This window comes from Puntigrus tetrazona, chromosome 13 (genome assembly GCF_018831695.1).
Source record: "Puntigrus tetrazona isolate hp1 chromosome 13, ASM1883169v1, whole genome shotgun sequence".
Classification (NCBI taxonomy): domain Eukaryota; kingdom Metazoa; phylum Chordata; class Actinopteri; order Cypriniformes; family Cyprinidae; genus Puntigrus; species Puntigrus tetrazona.
In genome coordinates this window covers 2,146,597-2,166,525 of record NC_056711.1, presented here as the reverse complement: position 1 = coordinate 2,166,525, position 19,929 = coordinate 2,146,597, and the positions used below count along the sequence as shown (strand labels likewise).

At 43.0% G+C, this 19,929-nt stretch overlaps 1 protein-coding gene across 3 annotated transcripts; it reads right to left on the bottom strand.

Moving 5' to 3' along the window:
• Positions 1–497: 497 nt before the first annotated feature.
• On the bottom strand, positions 498–13,104 carry tp53bp2a (tumor protein p53 binding protein, 2a). 3 transcript variants are annotated; one of them, XR_006252324.1, is made up of 18 exons: positions 12,592–13,104; positions 11,739–11,886; positions 11,132–11,245; positions 9,497–9,564; positions 9,251–9,352; positions 8,992–9,166; positions 8,623–8,804; positions 8,360–8,530; positions 7,477–7,654; positions 5,623–5,718; positions 5,401–5,525; positions 4,631–5,012; positions 3,355–4,070; positions 2,694–2,831; positions 2,483–2,616; positions 1,958–2,179; positions 1,634–1,833; positions 498–961 (listed from the first exon to the last, which is right to left on the bottom strand). XR_006252324.1 is itself a non-coding variant. In XM_043255140.1 (18 exons), exons 1-18 carry the CDS (start codon positions 12,598–12,600, stop codon positions 920–922), a joined length of 3,141 nt encoding a protein of 1,046 aa, XP_043111075.1. In that variant the 5' UTR covers positions 12,601–13,102; the 3' UTR covers positions 498–919. The 3 variants fall into 3 exon arrangements, 2 of the variants coding, with proteins under 2 accessions (XP_043111075.1, XP_043111074.1); XM_043255140.1 differs by having other exon boundaries at positions 2,013–2,179; positions 8,366–8,530; positions 12,592–13,102; XM_043255139.1 differs by having other exon boundaries at positions 2,013–2,179; positions 12,592–13,100.
• Between the last annotated feature and the right edge of the window lie 6,825 nt (positions 13,105–19,929).

Sequence of the window (19,929 nt, the reverse complement as noted above, 5' to 3'; positions counted from 1 at the left end):
ATCAATCTATTACTTCCCATTGAAACCATGTGAAGTCAGCCTCGACCCATCAATGATACAGCAGTAATATACTGCATAAAGTATAAAAAAATCAGTATAAATGATATTACAGAATCGCTAGCACTGTTTCAACCTGATGTTACTCAGCAGTGTTAATGTTCTTGCAGAGCGAGGTCCTCAGGATCTGAACTAGCTTCCAGACCGGTGTTTGGTGGGTTGGTCCGTCAGCCGTTCTATCAGTTTGCTGTAGGTTATGAAAAACTCCAGCGTGTAACTGTGGGAGGCTTTGCTGCTTTCAACCGAGCGCTGGAGAACTAGGTTTCATAAAGTGTGTCCTTGCATTGAACAGCGGCTTTCCCTCGGCTCTGTTAGCTCCTCGCTCTAAACTCAATCAAAAGCTCTGACTCTACAGACACTCCTGAGCGCATGCTGACCTTCACCCAGACGACCGGCATGAGACGCGGCACGCCCTTCACAGACGACAGTATTCACAGGAGAACCTTTCACAGTGTTTTTAATCATTTTTGATCAGGTTACATTTGGCCTGCAGCTGATTTGTCCACGAGGATGTGGAAGATGCAGGAGAATAATGTATAATAAAAGCTGTGTCTTTAGCCATTTTTTGAGATTGCTGCTGTAAATCACTAGATCTGAATCCAGAGCTCACCGTACGAACCCTACGTTACGAACACGGTACGACTCTTCAAGAAATCACCGACAGAACACTGTATGCAAAATACCTGCCATACAAAACACAGGCAACTATTACAAAAAACTTGATATACAAATATAAAGTACGATCTAAACGGCTAATTTCTATGCAATTATTTTGTGGTATAAAGAAGACAAAAAGAGTGTAACATCCAGAACACAACTACAGAAGAGACAGGAAGACGAGAGTCTGCTCCCTCTGAAGGACTTAAGCCAGACTCCGCTGACGGGGTTTAATTCTCGGGTACAACTGATGAGGAAGAAGAACAAAAAAACATTATAACACACACACACACACACACACACACACACACACACACACAAGCTGCTTCAGAAAAAAATTATTTAAGACACTATGTCTTGGATCGGTAGGAAAAAAGCATTTTAGATTGGCAAACATTGCATATAGAATTAAATGATTGCGCTGTCGATCTTAAAAACAACTAATTACTCTCCTTTTTTAAAAATAATTTTTACATTAATTTGATCTAATTTTATGATTGACGTTTTTATGAATGAATTGTTACTCAAGTATTACTGATGTCTCTAGAAATGTAAACATTACAGTATTTTACATTTGTAGATTTAAATAAGTACTTAAGTGACCTTTTTCACATAAATCCATGGTAATAAATGTCAGATTTACCCGTGCCCTTCAGAAATACGCAGGTCTTGTCAATTAAATACAGATGCATCCCTAAAGCTGCTGAAGTTCCAGACTTCCTCTCTGACATCACAGCAGCCGGGGATGGGTTTTATTTAGTCTAAAGCTAACAGGAAGAGTCTATCTGTTTCTGCTCTCGTTTGAGGTGAAGCCGGAGAGAGACGTCTCCTCGTCTGAACCCTAGCTCTCTCCCTTCACTGCGGTCTTAAGCTGTTTGTAAGTTTTCACCCTATCCGTGTGGAGGCGCTCCAGACTCACCCCCAGCAGGTTGCGGGGCACGTATCCGTCTCCGGCGGCCGAGCGCACCCACCACCACTCGGTCTCGTCCTCGTCCTCGCGCCGCAGCACCGTCATACAGTCACCCTCTCTGAAGCTCAGCTCGTCGTCCTGCTCGCCCTCGTAGTCCCACAGACCGTACACCACCCCGCGGTTCATGATGCCCATCTTCTCCTGCACGCCTGCACACACACACACACACACACACACATCAGGATCTCATCTATGCTGGGAGCAGAAGCAGCGGTTCAATCAGAACCATTTCAAGTGATTTTCATGTGATCTGTGGCTAAATATGATACAAACTGAATCAGATCAGGGCTGACGGTCCAAGCAGAGAGCGGCGTCGTCATTTTCTCACCGTAGAGGAACTGCGAGCACTGAGTGTATCCCTCCTCCATCTCCTCACACTTATCCGCTGCCGTCTGCATGTCGCTGTAGGTCATGGCAAACACGGCCGCCCCCGACTCCACCAGGAACTTACACACCTGCACGTTATTACAGGACGCGGCACAGTGCAGGGGCGTCCTACACACACACACACACACACACACACAGCCATCAAAACAACAGCATGTTGTCTGAGGACAGCGAGGTGCTATCTGATCAATCCTCACTCACTCAAAGCGCTGTTGTACCCCGGTCAGAGTCTGTTTGTTACGCATGTGATAGAATCTTTATTTTATGACGACGAACAGCTGTCTGGAGATCATCCCACATATCACTCGTACAACAAATGTTACGGACAACTGTTTTACAATTTTGCCTACACATGACCATCGATCATAATCACGCTCACAGGTTATCAGGTGTTTTGACGTGAAAGCTCACCATCCGTCACTGTCAGCGGCGTTCACATTGACTCCAAACTGCACCAGGAACTTGACGATGTCTGTGTGACCGGCACACACTGCGTTATGCAGCGCCGTGATTCCCTCGTCGTTAGGCTGACTGGGGTCCTCCACCTGTAATACACCCCTTCTTCATCACATTACGACATATAACACTACTGATCAATCACACACACAGAAACGTGACTTTCCTCGTAAATGACCCACTGCACCAGATCGAACTCTCCCTCCAGCGATGAGTCCAGTAACAGAGCCAGAGGATTGAAGCGCACCCTCATGCTGTGATCGATGCGCTCGGACCCGGCCTTGCGCAGATTCGTCCTCTTACCCTGAACAGAACACACGCGTTCAGACGCTTTCATCAAAAGGTGCCCCGCAAATAAAAATGGCTAAAAATCTAAAGCGATCTCCTGCTAAATAGAATTTAGATTTAGTATGAATGAAGATTGAACATGACAGAGAAGGAGTGTGTGTGTATGAACAGAATTGTGACACACATTTGTTGACGTTCCTTTCCTCTCAACAAAATGTGTTTCCAAACTACTTTTTTGAGCCATGCTGAAGTCTCAACACAGAATTCAGGAGTTGGCCGTTTTTACAGAAAAGCACAAGAAAAGTTCTTTGGGTAAAAAGTGAATCTAGAATTGATTAATAATAATTAAAAGAGCAGCAGCTCTGTATTTTAAGAGTCATGCAGTTTTCAGTTAACATTTGGACTGAAAAAATATTTCAAGTTAGAGAAGTGAGCTTATTGTTTTGTCACTGCACGTCTAAATAAGGCCCACTTTATTTTTGCACCATTCTTTCCAATATCTCTCAGCCCTGGAGTCGAGCCTCGTTCAGGGCACTCACCGGTGGAGAGGGGACCTGTCCGGTGACCTCCGGAGGCTTCATGCTGAAGCTGTCTTCTGGAGCCTCGTGCTCGGCGCCGCTGGGGTACGGAGGAGGAGGATAAGGAGGGAAGTCCTCCAGGAAGCTGTCAGGAGGAGGTGGAGGAGGAGGGCTGTCGGGCTGAGGAGGTGGAGGTGAGAGCGGAGCGAGGGGCTGCGGGGCCGGGTGTGGAGGAGGCGGAGGAAGCATGTCCTCTGCTTGGATCTCAGGGGCCGCTGCGGGCTCCGGCGGCTCAGGAACTGCCTGCTCCGCTCTCTCCAGAGCTGCTTCATCTGCTCTCGGAGGATCTGCTGGCGGCTCCTTCTCCTCTTCTCCTGGAGGAGTCACCGCTGTCTCCATCGCGGCCAGGGTCGTCTTCTGGTACAGCAGCTTCTGGATGTTGGGGCCGCCCGGGCCCTCGGGCTCCGTGATGGAGCTGCGTTTCTTCAGGGGTCTGGGGGCATTGTAGAGCTTCTTCCTGAGGGCCTCGAGGTCGACGTCGCTCTGGTGCCGGTAGGGGTTGGAGATAAAGGGAAGCAGTTTGGTGGGACTCAGAGGTCTGGGGATGCGCTCACTCTCGGAGGTTCCAGTGCTGGGGTCCTTCTCTGCTTCGGGGCCACTGGATGAGTCCAGGTACGGGTTCTCTGGGTGCTGGTTTTGGGACTGCTGGCCTGAGGAGGTCACTGGCTTCCCATAAACTGCATGTGCATCAAGATAAAAACAACTGTCAACCACACAATACAGCTTCACCGATTACAACGGAAGTGTTTTTAAAGGGCAGAAACAGTAATAAAAATTATGATAAAAAAGCTGTTAAAAGCTGTTATTTGTCTTTGAATCCTTAATTCAAGTGATTCATTCAAAAACACTGATTCAGCCAGTTATGAAACATCATCGAATCATACCAATCAGAAATTTGATGAAAGTTTGTTTAGTTGCTAAATGTTCTTCAGAATTGTGAGAGAATTACATATTTAAAAAAGAAAATCTTTAAAAAAAGACTTCATTTATGCAGAATCTTGCAGCCCTATTTTGCAGTTTAAGCCCAGTTTTCATGGTATTAAGCAGAAATTAAATGTTCTGCAAAAAGACACACTTGGAATTGTTAAAGTTCAACCGAAACCCAAGCCTAGCTCTGACAGTGTTTCAGCATCTGTTGCTCTGGTGTGAGTTTAATGTGAAAGGGCCGTCAGGATGAATCCAGTCATGCATGTACACATCTGTCTGCTACATGATTGAATGTCCTGGCGTCTCTCACCGCTGATGAAGTTGCTGCCGCGGTTCTGGGATCGGCTCAGCGCTCCCTGCACGCCCTGGGGCTGTGTGTACATGCTGTAGATGGAGCTGGTGGTCAGCATCTGTGGCTTGTGCAGGAGCTGCCCGCCGGAGTCTTTGGCTCCAGGAGGCTCGGCGCTGAAGGGGTGTACGGTGGCCGCCGGGGGAGCCTCCAGTTTGGAGGGCAGGGGTAAAGTACCACCAGACTGGACGCCAGCGGGCGGCTGCGGAGCGGAAGACTTGCTCTTCCCAGGGAAGGTGCCGGCCGTTTTGCCGTATCCCATCTGGCCACCAGAAGGAAGGTTGGCCTGTTTCGGTTTACTGGGAACTGGAGGAGGAACCTTGACCGTGTTCTTGACAGGGCTCTGAAAGAAAGGACGTATCAAAGTGTTACTGAGGGATCGTAAAGGGAACGTGAACTGAGAGAGCAAACTTCCTTTGATCTTCTGACATGTATGAGGTCATTGTACTATAAAATGTATTGTGAGTTTCAGAACGCAAAACTTTGTTGTTGTCTTCCACAGATGATCAATGCCTGCTTCTACAACAATTAGCCCCACCCACGATTCTACAGTGTTTGCCGTTTAGCTCAGCCCACTGAACATGTAGGTAATTTTTTTAGATTATGATAACATAAAAAAAAAACTGTCGAGGCAGATCATGACTCCTTTAAATGTCAACCTGGTATTATTCTGTTATTAAAGAAGTATTGAACAAAAGAACCTGTATACTAAAATGACGTCTGGGCACTACCTGGGCGTCTCTGGCAAGGTCCTCGCTGCTCTGGTTCTTCCGTAAAGAAGCTGCTGGTGGATCAACGGACTCAAACATGGAGACCGGACGCACCCTGGGGTCCCGCTTCAGCACGTCTGTGTTATCTGGGGCGGGGGGCAGAAGAATTCACAATTACACCCAGACTACCTAGCTGTTAGACGTCCAACGGGGATGCGAGGTGCAGACTCTGTGGAGGGTCACCTTGGTTTTTAGATGCCTGGGTCACCATGCGGGGCAGACTGGACGACCCAAGGTTAGCGCCAGAACTCCAGTTAGACATCTTTGAGGACATCTTACCTGAGTGAGGACAGAAATACACTTCAGGCCTCATTCAGGCACATAACCTCACTGCTACATGAATATTAACACTGGATCCTGTTTGGCGGTAGCCAATTTTTACAAAACACATATAAGCAACCAGAAATACTATTTTGATGGTATTTGCAGACCTTGAAGGGATAGGTTCCACAAACATTAGCATAGAGTCACCATTTACTCACTGGAACCTTTAAAACTTATTTAATAATGAAACATGAGAAATTTTCATTTCTCCAATAAGCTTCTTTTAATGTGCTCTACGTATTAGTATTGAACAGTGATTGTAAAAGTAATCCACATTAATCTTTCACTTTACAAAGAAACATTTAGAGCTTGATTCCCTTATAATCTCTTCACAAGGTTTTGAAACCTCAAAGTGTTGGATATATAGACATTCAAAGGAGGAATGGAAACCTCTCAGGTTTTTTTACGAAATATTGTTGCAGAAGGGATTTTCAAGATCTTTAAAGTTTTCAATGTCTGGGTCAACGGTCTCTTTAAACAGAAGGTTCTCTTTGAATTAATAGATCAGACTATACTGCTTACTGGACCACAGAATGAAAATGCTGCCTTTTCTGTAGGTTTGTCTATTCTTCCAAAAGCAAAATAGAGTTTTTTTTATTCACTTGTCAAAACCTAATGATTTATGCATGCCCTGAATGGTCACTGTTCTGTGAATAAAGCTGAGCTACAGTAACAGAGATATCTCCTAACAACGTGTCTGTGCACCTCAAGCTTCTTAAATACTGAAATCGACACTGAAATGACAAAACAAAGGATCGTTTTCTGCATTTCTATAAAATTATCACATCGGTTGCATAGAGTATGTAACAAAAAATACATTTTCTTCACAGCATTATTTACATGCAATGAGAACCATCATAAAAAAAGAGTATCTTTTTACAATATTTTTCATGTATTATATATATATCATTAGGTTTTAAAGTGTGTTTTTTGAAGTAAGCCAAAATTTGCTGTGAGAAATTTTGTATTATATAAATCTCTCATCCTTAAGTTTGAGGACGTTACTTTTACTTCCACTTAGACGTCTTATTCCTTTTAGAACGTCTATTTGTGCTTCTTTAATCTTAATCTTTTGTGCTCCGTCACCAGGAATATGCCTTAAACCAAAGCATGCCGTTCAAGCTTGTGTGGGAGCGCCGGTTAAGGGTTAAATAAGTCACTCAACATTTTTTTATATTAGTCATACAGACACTACAAACCATTTACACATGACTGCATGAGTGTAACACAGCAGATCATTATGTCTCATGATTAACACACGTGCATTTCATCTCCCTCTCGTGCACATGCGAGATTCATCTATCATACCTACAGATTCAGTAAAGGAAAAAACTCTGGAAAAAAAACCACAGAGGATAAATACGTTAAAAGACATTTTAACGATTGCTTCATTACTTCACCATAAAAGATGGAAGGAGAGAATGAGGCGTGCGTTACTGTTTTCTTGTAGTATAGTTGTTATTTTTGTCTGTTTGTATTTTGTGTAGTCTAACTCTTTTGGCCCAATGCACAAGTCTGACAGTGTTTTGTACAAAAGGTGTATGTGCTTCACAGACGATCAGCACCTAACACAAAGATAAAGGAAAAGAAGACCAACGTGTTTTGTATGCTTGTTTGCTTTCTCTAGTGCTTACCTGCAGTAAACACGACACTTTTAATAGTCAGAGCACACTATCTGAACACACTGAACAGGCTGGGTAAAGATCTGCACACCTGACTGACTGCTCTTGTCCTGATGCGGTGCAGTCGCTGTGCCGTCTGGGTAAGCGTGTTTGAGGAGCAGGTCCTGTTTAATGGGGCCCCTGGGCATGGTGGAGGACTGGATGTAAGGGCCGACAGCAGCCACGCGGGACGGTCCAGTCTGCTGCGCTGTCTGGGCTTCTGAAGGCAGCTGGAATAAGATCACATCTGCAGTCAAATCTCAACGGACTCGGTGTGCCTGGTACTGATCTTATCGAGAACGATGGACCTCCTGAAAAATCTAAAGCAATAGTGAATCAATTTTGCAAACTAGCCTAATGTCCTCTCAAGCACCTGTATACCGGCTTATTAATTCGGTCAGATCCGCCCGTGAACCTGCTCTTTTTGGGAATTTTCAAAATGCTGTTTTACGAGCAGCTGCATTGAAATAATTTGTCATCGGCATCAGGATTTTAGACAATCCAAAAGATGTCATTTTTTTACATTTCAAACAACCTGTAGCTTTGTGTATTCAAACATGTTGCATGAGCTTGTTAACATGTTCTGTAGGCCTCTGTTTTGTATAGGATAGTGCCATCAACTGGTCATGAGAGGATCAAAAAATATTCATGTTCTGGATAAAAATCACTGACCGAATAAGGTTCATAAACTCAAATTAACATAAATTCTCCTTGTATTTTTAAAAGCACTGAAGGTTGAACTACATAACATTCACAATATCACATGGCCAAAAGCCTACATTTCATATATAATGGTGGAGCCACCACCAAAAAGGTGCCTCAAAACTGAATGTGCTCCTCAAGAACTTTGTTAATAAAACATAGTTTTATAAGATGCTTTGGATAAAAGTGTGAACTTAAACTGGCATGAATGTGAACGAGGAGAAATGTCTCACGCTGACGGGAAGGTTTTCTTTCTGCTGTAGGGCAGCCTTCTTCTTCCAGAGGCGATCTCGCAGCTCACTGACTCGTTTGTCCATGCTGGCCACCTCCTGGTTCCTCTTGTTGAGGTTGTCCCTCTGCTGCTGCAGTTTAGCGCTCTGCTCCAGGTTCAAGTTCTTCCTCATCTGGTGAAACACACACACACACACACACACACACAGATGAGGTGTTTGGAACAGAGGCCAGAGGCTGTGATCTTCACCTCCTCGGATCTGACCTGTAGTTCCCTGTAGAGTCTGTCCAGCTCGGCCACGGAGCTGTGGTTACTGTGAAGAGCATCCAGCTGGCCGTTTTTTAGAGTCTCCAGCTGTTTGTTCAGGTCTTCCACTTTAGACACGGCGACCACCAGCTCCTTCTGCTTCTGAAGGAGCAGATTGTTCATCTGTTCCACCTGCTCAACTAAAACACACACACGGGAAAAAACTCCACAATAAATGTTTCTGTCTAAATACATGCATGCGTGAACACTTATTCAGAATATAGTCTACTGTACCTGCTCACGTCCATAAAAACAGATTCAGATTTAAATAAACTGAACGGCAGAAGAATGAGTTTATTCATAATATACTGAAGGTGTAGATCTCACCGAGCTTCCCATTGCTGAGGCGTTTCTGCTCCACCTGTCCCTTCAGAGCTCGCACCATCTTCAGCTGCGCCTCCTGCTTCTCCACCGTGTCCCTCAGATGCTGCAGCTTCTTCTGCTCCGAGGACGTCTGCAGCTGCCTGTGCTCCTGCTGCTTCAGGAAATGCAAGCGCTGCTCCTGCTCAGGACAGTGAGAGCACACGCTGTTATGTGTTTAGCAAAGACGCCTTAACTCAGAGTGTTCTGATGTGTTCCCCTGTACCTTGGAGGCCAGGAGCTGCTGCTGGGCATCAATCTGACGCTGCTGTCTGACAGACATGTCCTGCAGCTCTGCTAGAGTCATGTCCATCCACGGGCTGCTCACCTGCACGACAACACCAGCATCAGTCTCTGAAACATTTCCTGTTTGACTAGACTGCATTCCTCTCATGCCATCATGTGTGCGAGTCAAACAGCGGGATTATGTTACACGAGGAAATGAAAGGCACAGGAGAGCAGGCAGACTCACTCCATTCTCCGGCCGTCTGTCCGCGGGCTTCTTGACGCCGTTCCTCTTCTGATTCCAGGTCCTGGAGTCTGAAACACAAGCACAAGCTCAAGCCCAGCGATACGGCGGAAAACGGGAGCGCAACTCTGCTTACAGACACAGATGAGTGTAATACATCACTCTAAAAAGAGCACTTGTTAACATAAGGCCTGATGGAATAATAGATGTGGACAAACAGATTCATGACTGCTCCATTCTTTAACGGGGTCCTGAACCTTGATCTTTTGACATAACGAGGTCATTGTACTATAAAATCTTCCTGAAAGATTCAAAACTATATCAACAGTTTAAAAACAGCTTATGCTGAAGGCAGCCTGCCAAAGCCAGAGCTTGTGAAATGTGCTCCTGTGTGATGTAATAGTGTGGATAAACCCCGCCCTGCAGAAGATCAGGACCTGCTTCTGCTTCTACATAAGCCCCGCCCACCGATTATGTTACTGAATCGTGTTTATGACGTAAATATCTTCGTATTACGTTACCTGTGCTTATAAAAGGACTGAGTACAAAATCAACCAGGGACCTACGCAGTAAAACAAATGCTGCCATCTAAACGTACAGGTGAAAATATCAACAAATTGGCCAATAGCAAAAGCCCCAGCGCTCCTTATGGTCAGTTATCTTACAGACAACATCTTCTACATTTTGGCTGAATTACCACCGTGTGCTAAATGTGCAATACACATGAATTTATTGCACATGAAGTAATGACATTCAGAGAACTGAGGATTAAACACGAGTGAAGATGTGTTTCATCAGCTGGTCTGTAATAGTGACAGACAGGAAAACAGTTCAGTGACTATTACAGTGGACTGCGTTACATTTGTTGCTGCCGTGAAGCAAATGTACAAGAAATGCACAAAATCAGAAATCCTGAGCATACCTATTTTTGTCTCATGAGATCCTGTTTTTAGACTTTCTCCGTTCACAAGCACGAAGTAGCGAGCGAAGCCAAACAGAGAGCGAGGCACTGATCCGTGTCTGTGCAGGCTGTTACGTAATAAAAACACCAAAGCAGAAACTAACGGCTCTGGGAGCTTGCTTTCAGTACAAATAGTTTTTTGACCAATGCATGCGCTCTGAATTGTTGAGTTTGTTTCTGTAGCGCAATGACTTCTTCTGTCAAAAGATCTAGGGATGTTGTGGTTTCTGAGATGGACAGCTAGCGGTTGAACTGGGTACTGCACAAACACTGCCTGGGGCGTTATCTGTCAGAGAAACTACCTTTTTTTTGGCTTTAGAAGATAAATGACTGAGATTTTAACGTTTTACTATAAAGTTGTGCAGTGTTCAAAAAATACTATGCAATATTGTTGCAACCACCTGAAGGAAGAGCAAGTGTGATTATTATTATTATATGTACGATAACGTCAAAAATAGACACACCCTGTAATTAAAATCCATAATAACCAGTCCTTTTTAATCAGCGGCAGCAATTTGATTGGTTGGTGGCAGCATTTCTGTCGCTAAATATTTGGAGGATGTTAAATACAAAACCTAAATAATACTTTGGGAAACACTGATCCATTGAAAAGGCATTTTGACTTCACTCGCACGGTGAATGTATTTGGTGTGTGTGAGGCTGAGTTGAGTTTTCACCTGTCAGCAGGTTGGGAGCTCTGCCTCGACGCAGGAAGAAGCGAACCTCGGGCCTCTGCTGGCCCCACTGCAGCAGCAGATCCATCATCTTCTCGCTCTCGCCCACCGCCCTCTCTGCATCGCACACACACACACACACACACACACACAGACACACAGACACACAGACACACACACACACACGATTCATCAACACAAGCTGGAAGAAAAGTGTGCTGGAGCCCATCTTCATCACTGGTCTTAGTGCAGCAGTAGCGACACGCAGCAGATCTTTCCTTTGCTAGAAACTAGGGGTGTCGAAATTAATTCCTGCATCGCCATGTGGACGATCCGCACCAATGATCGACCATAATCATTTATTAAAACGGGCCGAAACAGAGTGTACATTCGTGTAAAAGCAGTTTATTGCGATCTCATCAGTAATAATGAAATGTCAATGTGTTATATTTAAGTTAATCGATGAATATTAATCGTTGTCTTGTTAAGCGACAGCCAACGAGATTGTCTTTTGCGCACTAGCTCCGCCCCCTAGCAGATAAACCTGTGGTTCTGAGAAGCCGCGTGTGAGCGGAAGCGCTGATCAAGCCCAGGTCGCGCACGCTCTCACCCGATCCTCTCCACACCTCAGCCAGGTGACAGCTGCTCTCGGCCGGCTCCCGACACAGCTCCAGCACGTCTCCACACACCGTCTCGGGCGTGATGGGCACCTCCGTGAAGTGCTGGTCATTGTTACTGAGGAACACAGTCAGGAACATCTGAAAGACACAAGAGTTTGATCAGACTGTATGAAGACGCAAAAGGTATGTTTGTAGCAATTACCAACAAAATTATTTTTTTACATTTCTTGTATGCCAAAAATCATTAAAGATAAAGATCGTGTTGAATTAAGATATTCTGATTTATGTTTTCCTACCGTAAACATATTTAAACTTCATTTGTATTTAGTAATATATATTGCTATTACAACTTTAAAGGAAAGGCTTTAAAGACATACTACGGAGTAAACTTTTTTTATTGGTAAGGAGAGAGTATTTGATTTCTGACAGCCAAAGAAGACTGACCCTTAATTCATTAATACAGATAATCGATCCAAATTGACACGGGTAATAATAATAATAATAAACAACCAGTTTTCCTTGTAAGCAGCTAAAGTGGAGGAAATGCATAATTATGAACCTGGAAAATAAACATTAAAAGGAAACTGAATGACCTGATTGACAAGATACAGTCCTATTGTGTTATATTGTCTGGACTGAAGCAAATAATGGGTAATAAAGGATTTCAAGAAATGACTTCACTTACAAAGAGATGCTTTATTACACAACAACAGAGCTTTTATCTCGTTTATTTAAATCTCTACTGAGATGAGGAGAGATGAGGAGGGATACTAAAGAAGCAAAACACACTGCGTTTTCCTGGACTTCTTAACTTGAGTCGAATGATAACGAAAAAAGTCTCACCGGCATCATTTTCGCGTCGCGCTGAGGACGTTATTCGGTCCGGGTCGAACCGTGGAGCTGTTCGCTGCTTTGATCGAGTTTAAAGTCGCTGATGTTATGCTCAGAAAAGCCGTCCCGTTTGAGACGAGAGCGTCCCGAGAGGCGTGACGTCAGAGGCCTTCCCAAACTTTCCTTCCGCGAGACTTTCTCTCAGAGAACATCGACGACGTGTTCACCGACCGCCGGGGCGCGTGAGGGGGGTTTCGGGTGCGCTTCCTCGGGACCTCCGACTACACTTCGGAGCGTTTTGTCGTCTTTGAGAGCCCTGCCTCTGGTTCCCGTCGCCGCTTGACGCCTGTTGCTGCTGCTCGCGAGCGTGACGTCACCGCTCTGGAAAACCCTGGGGGCGGAGCAAGATGGCGACAGAAAAAAACATGCCGGTTTTCGCTTAGAAAATAATTTTGTTCTTTGTTTTGCCACATATATTTAGCACTATTCGAGGACGCACACGGCTGAGGGGAGAGCGAGTTTTGTCGGAGGGTTAGGAAGCGCTCGATACTCTGCTCGCTGAGGGCTCCTGCTGGCAAAGACGCGCGAACGCGCAGAGTAAACAAAGTGACGGGCACAAAGTAAACACGTGATCGACGTGATGGGGGACCTGTACCTCTTTACAAACTCGTTTGTGGCGGAATAAAAACTGCAACTTTAAGGCCGGCCAACTTTTAAAAGGCTTTTAGAACATGTGCACTACAGAGCCAACATGTAATAACCATCATCGAAACACGTGACCAACAGTAATACCACAGAAACAGGGATTATAGCCACAATACAGACCTCCACCTAACTTTATATAACAGCAAACACACAATATACTGTAAAATAAAACAACACAAGTCACAACCCGGCTGAATGAAACAGTAGAAGCCTGCTCAAAACGTAACAGAAAATGTATTGTATTAAATGGTTATGATGGGAATTGTATTGGTTTTAATGGAAAGTATAATGGTGTCTACCGGATTCTGTTGGTGGGACGTTGGATCCTATTATAAAAGTGCCCAAAACACAATTTTGTAATGGTTTTACTGGAAAAAGTTAATGGTTTGTAGTGCTATTTTAATGAAAATCATTAGATATTCTATGATTGTTTCTATGGGGGTTCTAATACTTTGTTTTGTTGTTGTTTCTTAGCAGGAGAGGAAAAGACAGTATGCTACATCGGTGTAAGACATTCTGTGCAATGCTTCTCCAGTCCCAGGATCTACTGGATAGAAACATGTGCTAGCCCATCATTCTGAATCAAATGCTCTACTTGAGATAAATGTGAAATAAAATCTAAATGATACTGCAACAGGACCGGACTCTCCACCAGACAATCAAACCGAGCTTGTCATCTGAAGTAATAGTAATAGTTTACAAATAAATATGACATGACTTGACTTTCCTGTGCATGCTGCAAAAGCATTCTCTCTTTTGTGTGTTGATCTATTACAGTAATAAGCCAGTATTATTACTATTTATTATGTCAGCAGACTCTAAAAAAATGCACGCAAAATATAAGAATTTAGCAAAATATATGTTAATAATGACTTCTTAAATGGGTGATATTCATTGTTGTGACATCACAGGCATAAAGAAAATATATATATATATATATATCTGATGCATGGTATATAAACAACAAATTTTAAAGGTGCACGAATAATTTTTCTCTCCACAGAATATATTTGCATACATTTTGTTAATTACTAATGTTTACAGTTGTTTTGACTGTTGCAAAGTAGATGCCAAACATGAAAAAGATACACAAGATTGTGACAAAGAAGTGAAAACGATGAAATGATGACGCCACTTATCCCAAATCACCAGACGGTGGAGCAGTTTGAGTCAGATCTGTGAAGGAAAGGCTCACAAATGACAGAGAGTCTGAAAGCATCAAATGAGTGATGAATTGAATGAATGCTCTGTAGTTTTTCAAAATGTATTTCATAAAGATTTGGTCCCATGACTCTCATCAGGCCTATAGATATAATCAAAACAGAGAAAGTGTAAAGAATGGTTTGCCTAGCTAGGGTTTGAATAATGGCTATTCAATATTTACCTCTGGTTAGGATCACGGGGTCAGTTCAAAAGTAATCGGATTGGAATTTGAATAGAATTTTATCAGTATGAATAATAATAATTCTGAAATCAGGTTAGATCACAAAAGTCAGTTTGTGTTGTTCAAAACTCGATAAATAAATATACTGATCTGATTTTAGGAATAGAAATGTACTAAAAATGTACAGCTGGACCAAAAATGCAACACTTGTAACAAGAATAAACAATAGACAGATTCACGTTAAGCTTTTTAAGCCTTTCGGTTTTGTGTGCGTTTCAGTAAACGCACACAAAGAAGAATATTCAGGAAAATAGGCAATCTTTAATAACTGAATGACTTATCTAAGAGATGACAAGAAGACCCGACAACCAAGAACTGAGACAGTAGACGTTAAATACATGACAGATATGAGTGTGCTGTCCATAACAACAACAACAGTCCTCTTGGAATGAAGGTGTGACAACAGTACAGTAAAAATAATGGGCCATATCACTGATTGGATGAATGCAGCATGCAACCTTTAAATGCTAGTGCAGCAGGCCTGCATATCAATAAATTAACAAACCCAGAGACGTGTCAAGGCTCTGAACCATATGACAAACATATTAACGATCAACCATCACCCACAAAAAGTTTGGGTCACCATTGACTTCCATAGTAGGAAAAAAATAGTATGGAAGTCAATGGTGACCCAAAACAGCCTGGTTACAAACTTGCCACAATATTAATTTTTGGGTGAACCTGTCCTTTAAAGCATCATATATACTGAGATGTTTGGTTTCCACAAGTTCTTTTTAGTATATTAGCTTAGAGGTTTGGGTTAATAGTTATGGAAATTGTTTGGCTTTGATTATTTCTTTGTTTTGGTCACACTCATGCTTTTGTATATACGTGCTCTTATTTTAATTATTTTGTTTTGTAATTTATACACTAATAACAAAGAGAGTGTCACTGGCTGCCTCTGGTATTTAGACCCACTGCTACACTCAAATCTCATTTAAATGTTGTGCAATCGTTGCCTTTGTAATATCAAGCGCATAACAGCCCCGCACACAGAGAGGAGGATGTTTGAGTGGCCAAACTCCAACAGCAGCAGATGTTAGTTAGGTATTGAGGTCAAAAGGCCTCCACAACTATAATTAGAGAGCACCTACATAACCACAGCTTGTTTTCCAGATAAAGCCTTTGGTGTCTTCAAAGACCATACTTATACGTCCAAAGTTTATCAGACATTACTGGAACTTTACTGGATCCTACAGTCAAATGAGACAAGAACAGAGCTTTTTTGGGAAAAAAATAAACAAAAACAGAGCTAGAGTTGGTGTAAAAATAAACCTTGCAATGCATTTGAATGGAGGAGCGGTCTCAGTGTCACAAGACAAACTCAGAAACCAAGAAGAGCTGTTACAAGGCCAGATTAAAAATGAATAATACAAAAAACAGAACTAAGCGCACACACACACACACACACACACACACACACACACACACACACACACACACACACACACACACACACACACACACACACACACACACAACATGTCCATGAAAGGAAAAGACCCGAAAAGGGAGACAGGAAACATTAAAGCTTTCACTGTATACACAAGAGCAGGGAAGGTAACAAGGAACACCTGGAGAGACAATCAAGGAGAACAAATCAACAATCAAAAACTGGAACGGAAAATAGGAAACCAAGGGGGAAAGAACTTCAATATTAAAGTCCAGACAAAAATTAAACAACAGAAAGTAACAGGGGCACCATCAAGGAGATGATTCCAGACACTACATTAAAATTGTTGTGAACTAGGGCAAGAGATGGAGAACCAGGCCCTTGAGGTGATGGGTGAAGCATAACATGGAGAACACCACCAGGGCAGAGCTTGGGGCCCAAGGTAAAGCCGCTGGAATAGGAGACCAAGGCAGAGATGGAGATCACCACATTGGAGCTGATGCAGTATAAACCTTAGGCTGGGTAAACACCACAAGATCATTTTTGGCCAATTTCTTCCTTATCCCTTTCCGATTGTCTTGGTTGGTTCTCGATTATTTTATCAGATTTTTCTGTGATGTGATGTTTGTTAAGAGTGACTGAATCTGCTTGGAAGAACATCCAAGGGGGACTAAAGGCCTGTTCGCACAGGAGTATTACCTGGGGACCTCGTATGATTTAGATACTACACCCCACATCTGAATTTCATGTGGTGCATTCGCACAGGATAAGCTAAGCCTGTGGTTTTAGTCGAATTTCAGTCAGTTCCTAGAGGATGAAGGAATTGATACCATTGATTGGCCCCCACGTTCATCTGACCTAAATCCAACAGAATCCCTTTGGATCCATCCAATGTCGCCATGTTGCACATTGACTGTCCAGCAGCTCAGTGATGCCCTGGTCCAGATCTGGAAGGAAATACCCTTCCAGCATCTCATGAGGAGCATGCCCTGACATTGTCGAGCATGCATGCAAGCACATGCCATACAAGCACTCTAAGGTTCTGTATCATCTTTTCTCCTAGATTTTTGGGGTGTCTTTAAATTCAGATCTTTGTAGTTTGATCATTTTCATTTCCATCAAATGATGGGGCATCTTTTCGTTCCTAACATCACAATCAACATCTGCAATTATTACTGACTAGAATGACTCGATGGCTAGAAGTCACAAGTTAATACTGATCCTCTGCGAATCTGGCTTACGGCGTTGATGGAAATCATGATGGAGCCAGTAAAGCAAGGAAACAAGGCAGAGCCAACAGAGAAAAGGACCACGGGAGAGGTCGAAATCATGTTGGAACCAGTGCAGGAGATGAAGAGGACTGATGATGCCGCCGGCTCCACCATGGTCTCCATCTCCACTGGCACCGAGACCTTTCCCCGTCTCCTTCTTGGAGCCTTGTTGAGGAGCGTGCATGAGGGAGCCTCCTCTGGCAGGGGAGTGCTGGGAGCCATCACACAACCCAGGGTGGAGAAATAGAGACCGACATCTAGGAAAAACCCAGGAAACTAAATACATGAAAACAAGACCTGACAGGCAACACACGACAAACAAGTGCTTATAACGTATAGCTAGACGGGGTCAAACAAAGCAACAAATATCACCTGAGGAGACAATCGAGATGAACTCAACAATGAAACTACACTAAGGTCAACAAGGGCTATCTATGTACAGGAAGTAGCACAAATCGTAATTAAAAAGATCAGATTGCATGAGGTTTGTACTTTTCATACTTTGTGAGAAAACAGATTTAAGTCACAAATCAGTTTTAATCATAAATCAGTTTAAAGTCATTAAGTCCAGTCAAACTTATGGAACATGTAACAATCAGATCCCTTGTCATATGTTTTGAAAGATTAATATGTAGTGTAGAAGAAGTGTAGAAGATCATTTTAAACGAAGGGGTGCCAATAATTGTTGTATATGCTGTGTATTTGAGAAAAATGTTTTCTGTGATTCTTTGACTTTTATTATTTTTTTCTTTTGATTATTTTATCTCAATTAAATGTTAGGTTTTTGAGTTTTAAATAAAATACTAAGAGGAAGAGCAAAGACATGGTTCTGCAGTCATTTTATAAACATTATTTTTGGGGGATGGTCAACAGCAGCTCTACATTCAATGTCTGAATTTGAGATATTAGAGATATTCCTAACATATTTTGCTGACCCTGGACGATATTTTAATTCAGTAAAGTAGTCTCATATCCCTACGCCTACACCTAAGCTTACCCTTGAGTGGTAAGATGAATGACACTGACGTACAAACACTGCAAACCTAAACTTCACAAAAACTGTAAACGGTTTCTTCAAATCTGATTGGCTAATCACAATGTTGTTCCACGGTTGATCAAAGATGTTGATCCAGGAACATGTTGAACTTGGTCAAATGTGGTTCTTTCTCGTTGTTGACACCAACATTGTACTGCATCAGTTAAATCTGCTCACTTTTCTTTATTGGCTTCTTCTTCAGTGTGAAGGTCCTTAGCGACATTTTTAGCAAAGCTCATGTGCAACACACGTTCTGTTTTGACTTGCAGTGAATAAACTATTCAGTGGTAGAATGAGTCAAGAACGTTTGAAGTGTTTTGGTGGTTTTAGTGCATTTTGGAAATTGAATCAGGTAAATATCTAGCTGGTTTATCTAACCGTTTTGAGTTTTGGTAATCAAGTCAGTATAAAGAAATGCATTTCACCAACTGTGAGAAACTTTTGCAATGTTATTGTTTGATTTTAGCCACAAGGGGGAGCAGTGGAGGAATTTTTGTGAAGTAATCAGATGTGTGGAGAAGTCTTTTCAGCAAATTCTTTTGTCCAGAAAAACCTTTTATTAAGATGGACACGTTGTTATTGTTAGTGTTGCTGACACTTTACACTGGACGGATATGCAACATGACAGAGCGTCCCAGTCTGTCATAACCCATCACATTGTATTCTTTGCATTGTTCCAACATTTAATTTGTGCCTGACACACCAATCAAACCCAGTTAAAATAATTATAAATGCATTACATTTCAACATGCTTAATGCTCGAAGATATATTGTTTTATAACATTGGAGTAATTGCTCGCTACAGAGCATGTCATTGATTTTTGAAGGAATGTTTTAATTCGATCAGTATTCACATTATTCAGTATATCCACGATGAGATCTTTTGCTGGTACAGTGCGAGCACAGCAATAAATGCCGACAGTGTCTCGCATCACACAAATCTTTTGTTTCAAATCAGCACAGCATCTCTTTGCATTCATTCTTTTAAACTTTCCTGCAAGGAAATAACCCCTGACCATTTGACAACGTGAAAAGAGACCGGCTCTGAGAGAAAACGACCGGCTCTGTTTTCAGTAGTTAGGAATTTGTTAGGCTAACAAGATCTCCTTCGAACTTGAGCAAAGGTTTGGTTCTCAATGAAGAAGTCAAGCGCAAAAAAAAAAAAAAGTCCTCCTCCATGCCTTCCACAAAGGCTCTGTCATTTTGCTCTCTGCATTTCTAACCTTCCCCCATCCCAAAACATGATTATACACTGCTCTTTTGGGGAGGGGAGGGATGATGGGGGGTATGGGCACACTGCCTTTCCCCAGCGGACCCCTCCCCGGGCCACTCTCTTCACAGGGGCCTTTGCCTGAGGACGGCTGCGGCGTGCCATGTGGGGAGGCCATCGCTGCGCCGTCTGAGCCTGAGAGAGGGGAGTTTAAGGTTCTGGCAGGGGTGGGGGAGAGCAGGGTTTGATAGGGAGGGGTGCGAGAGAGGGTAGGGGGTTGGAGGAGTCCGG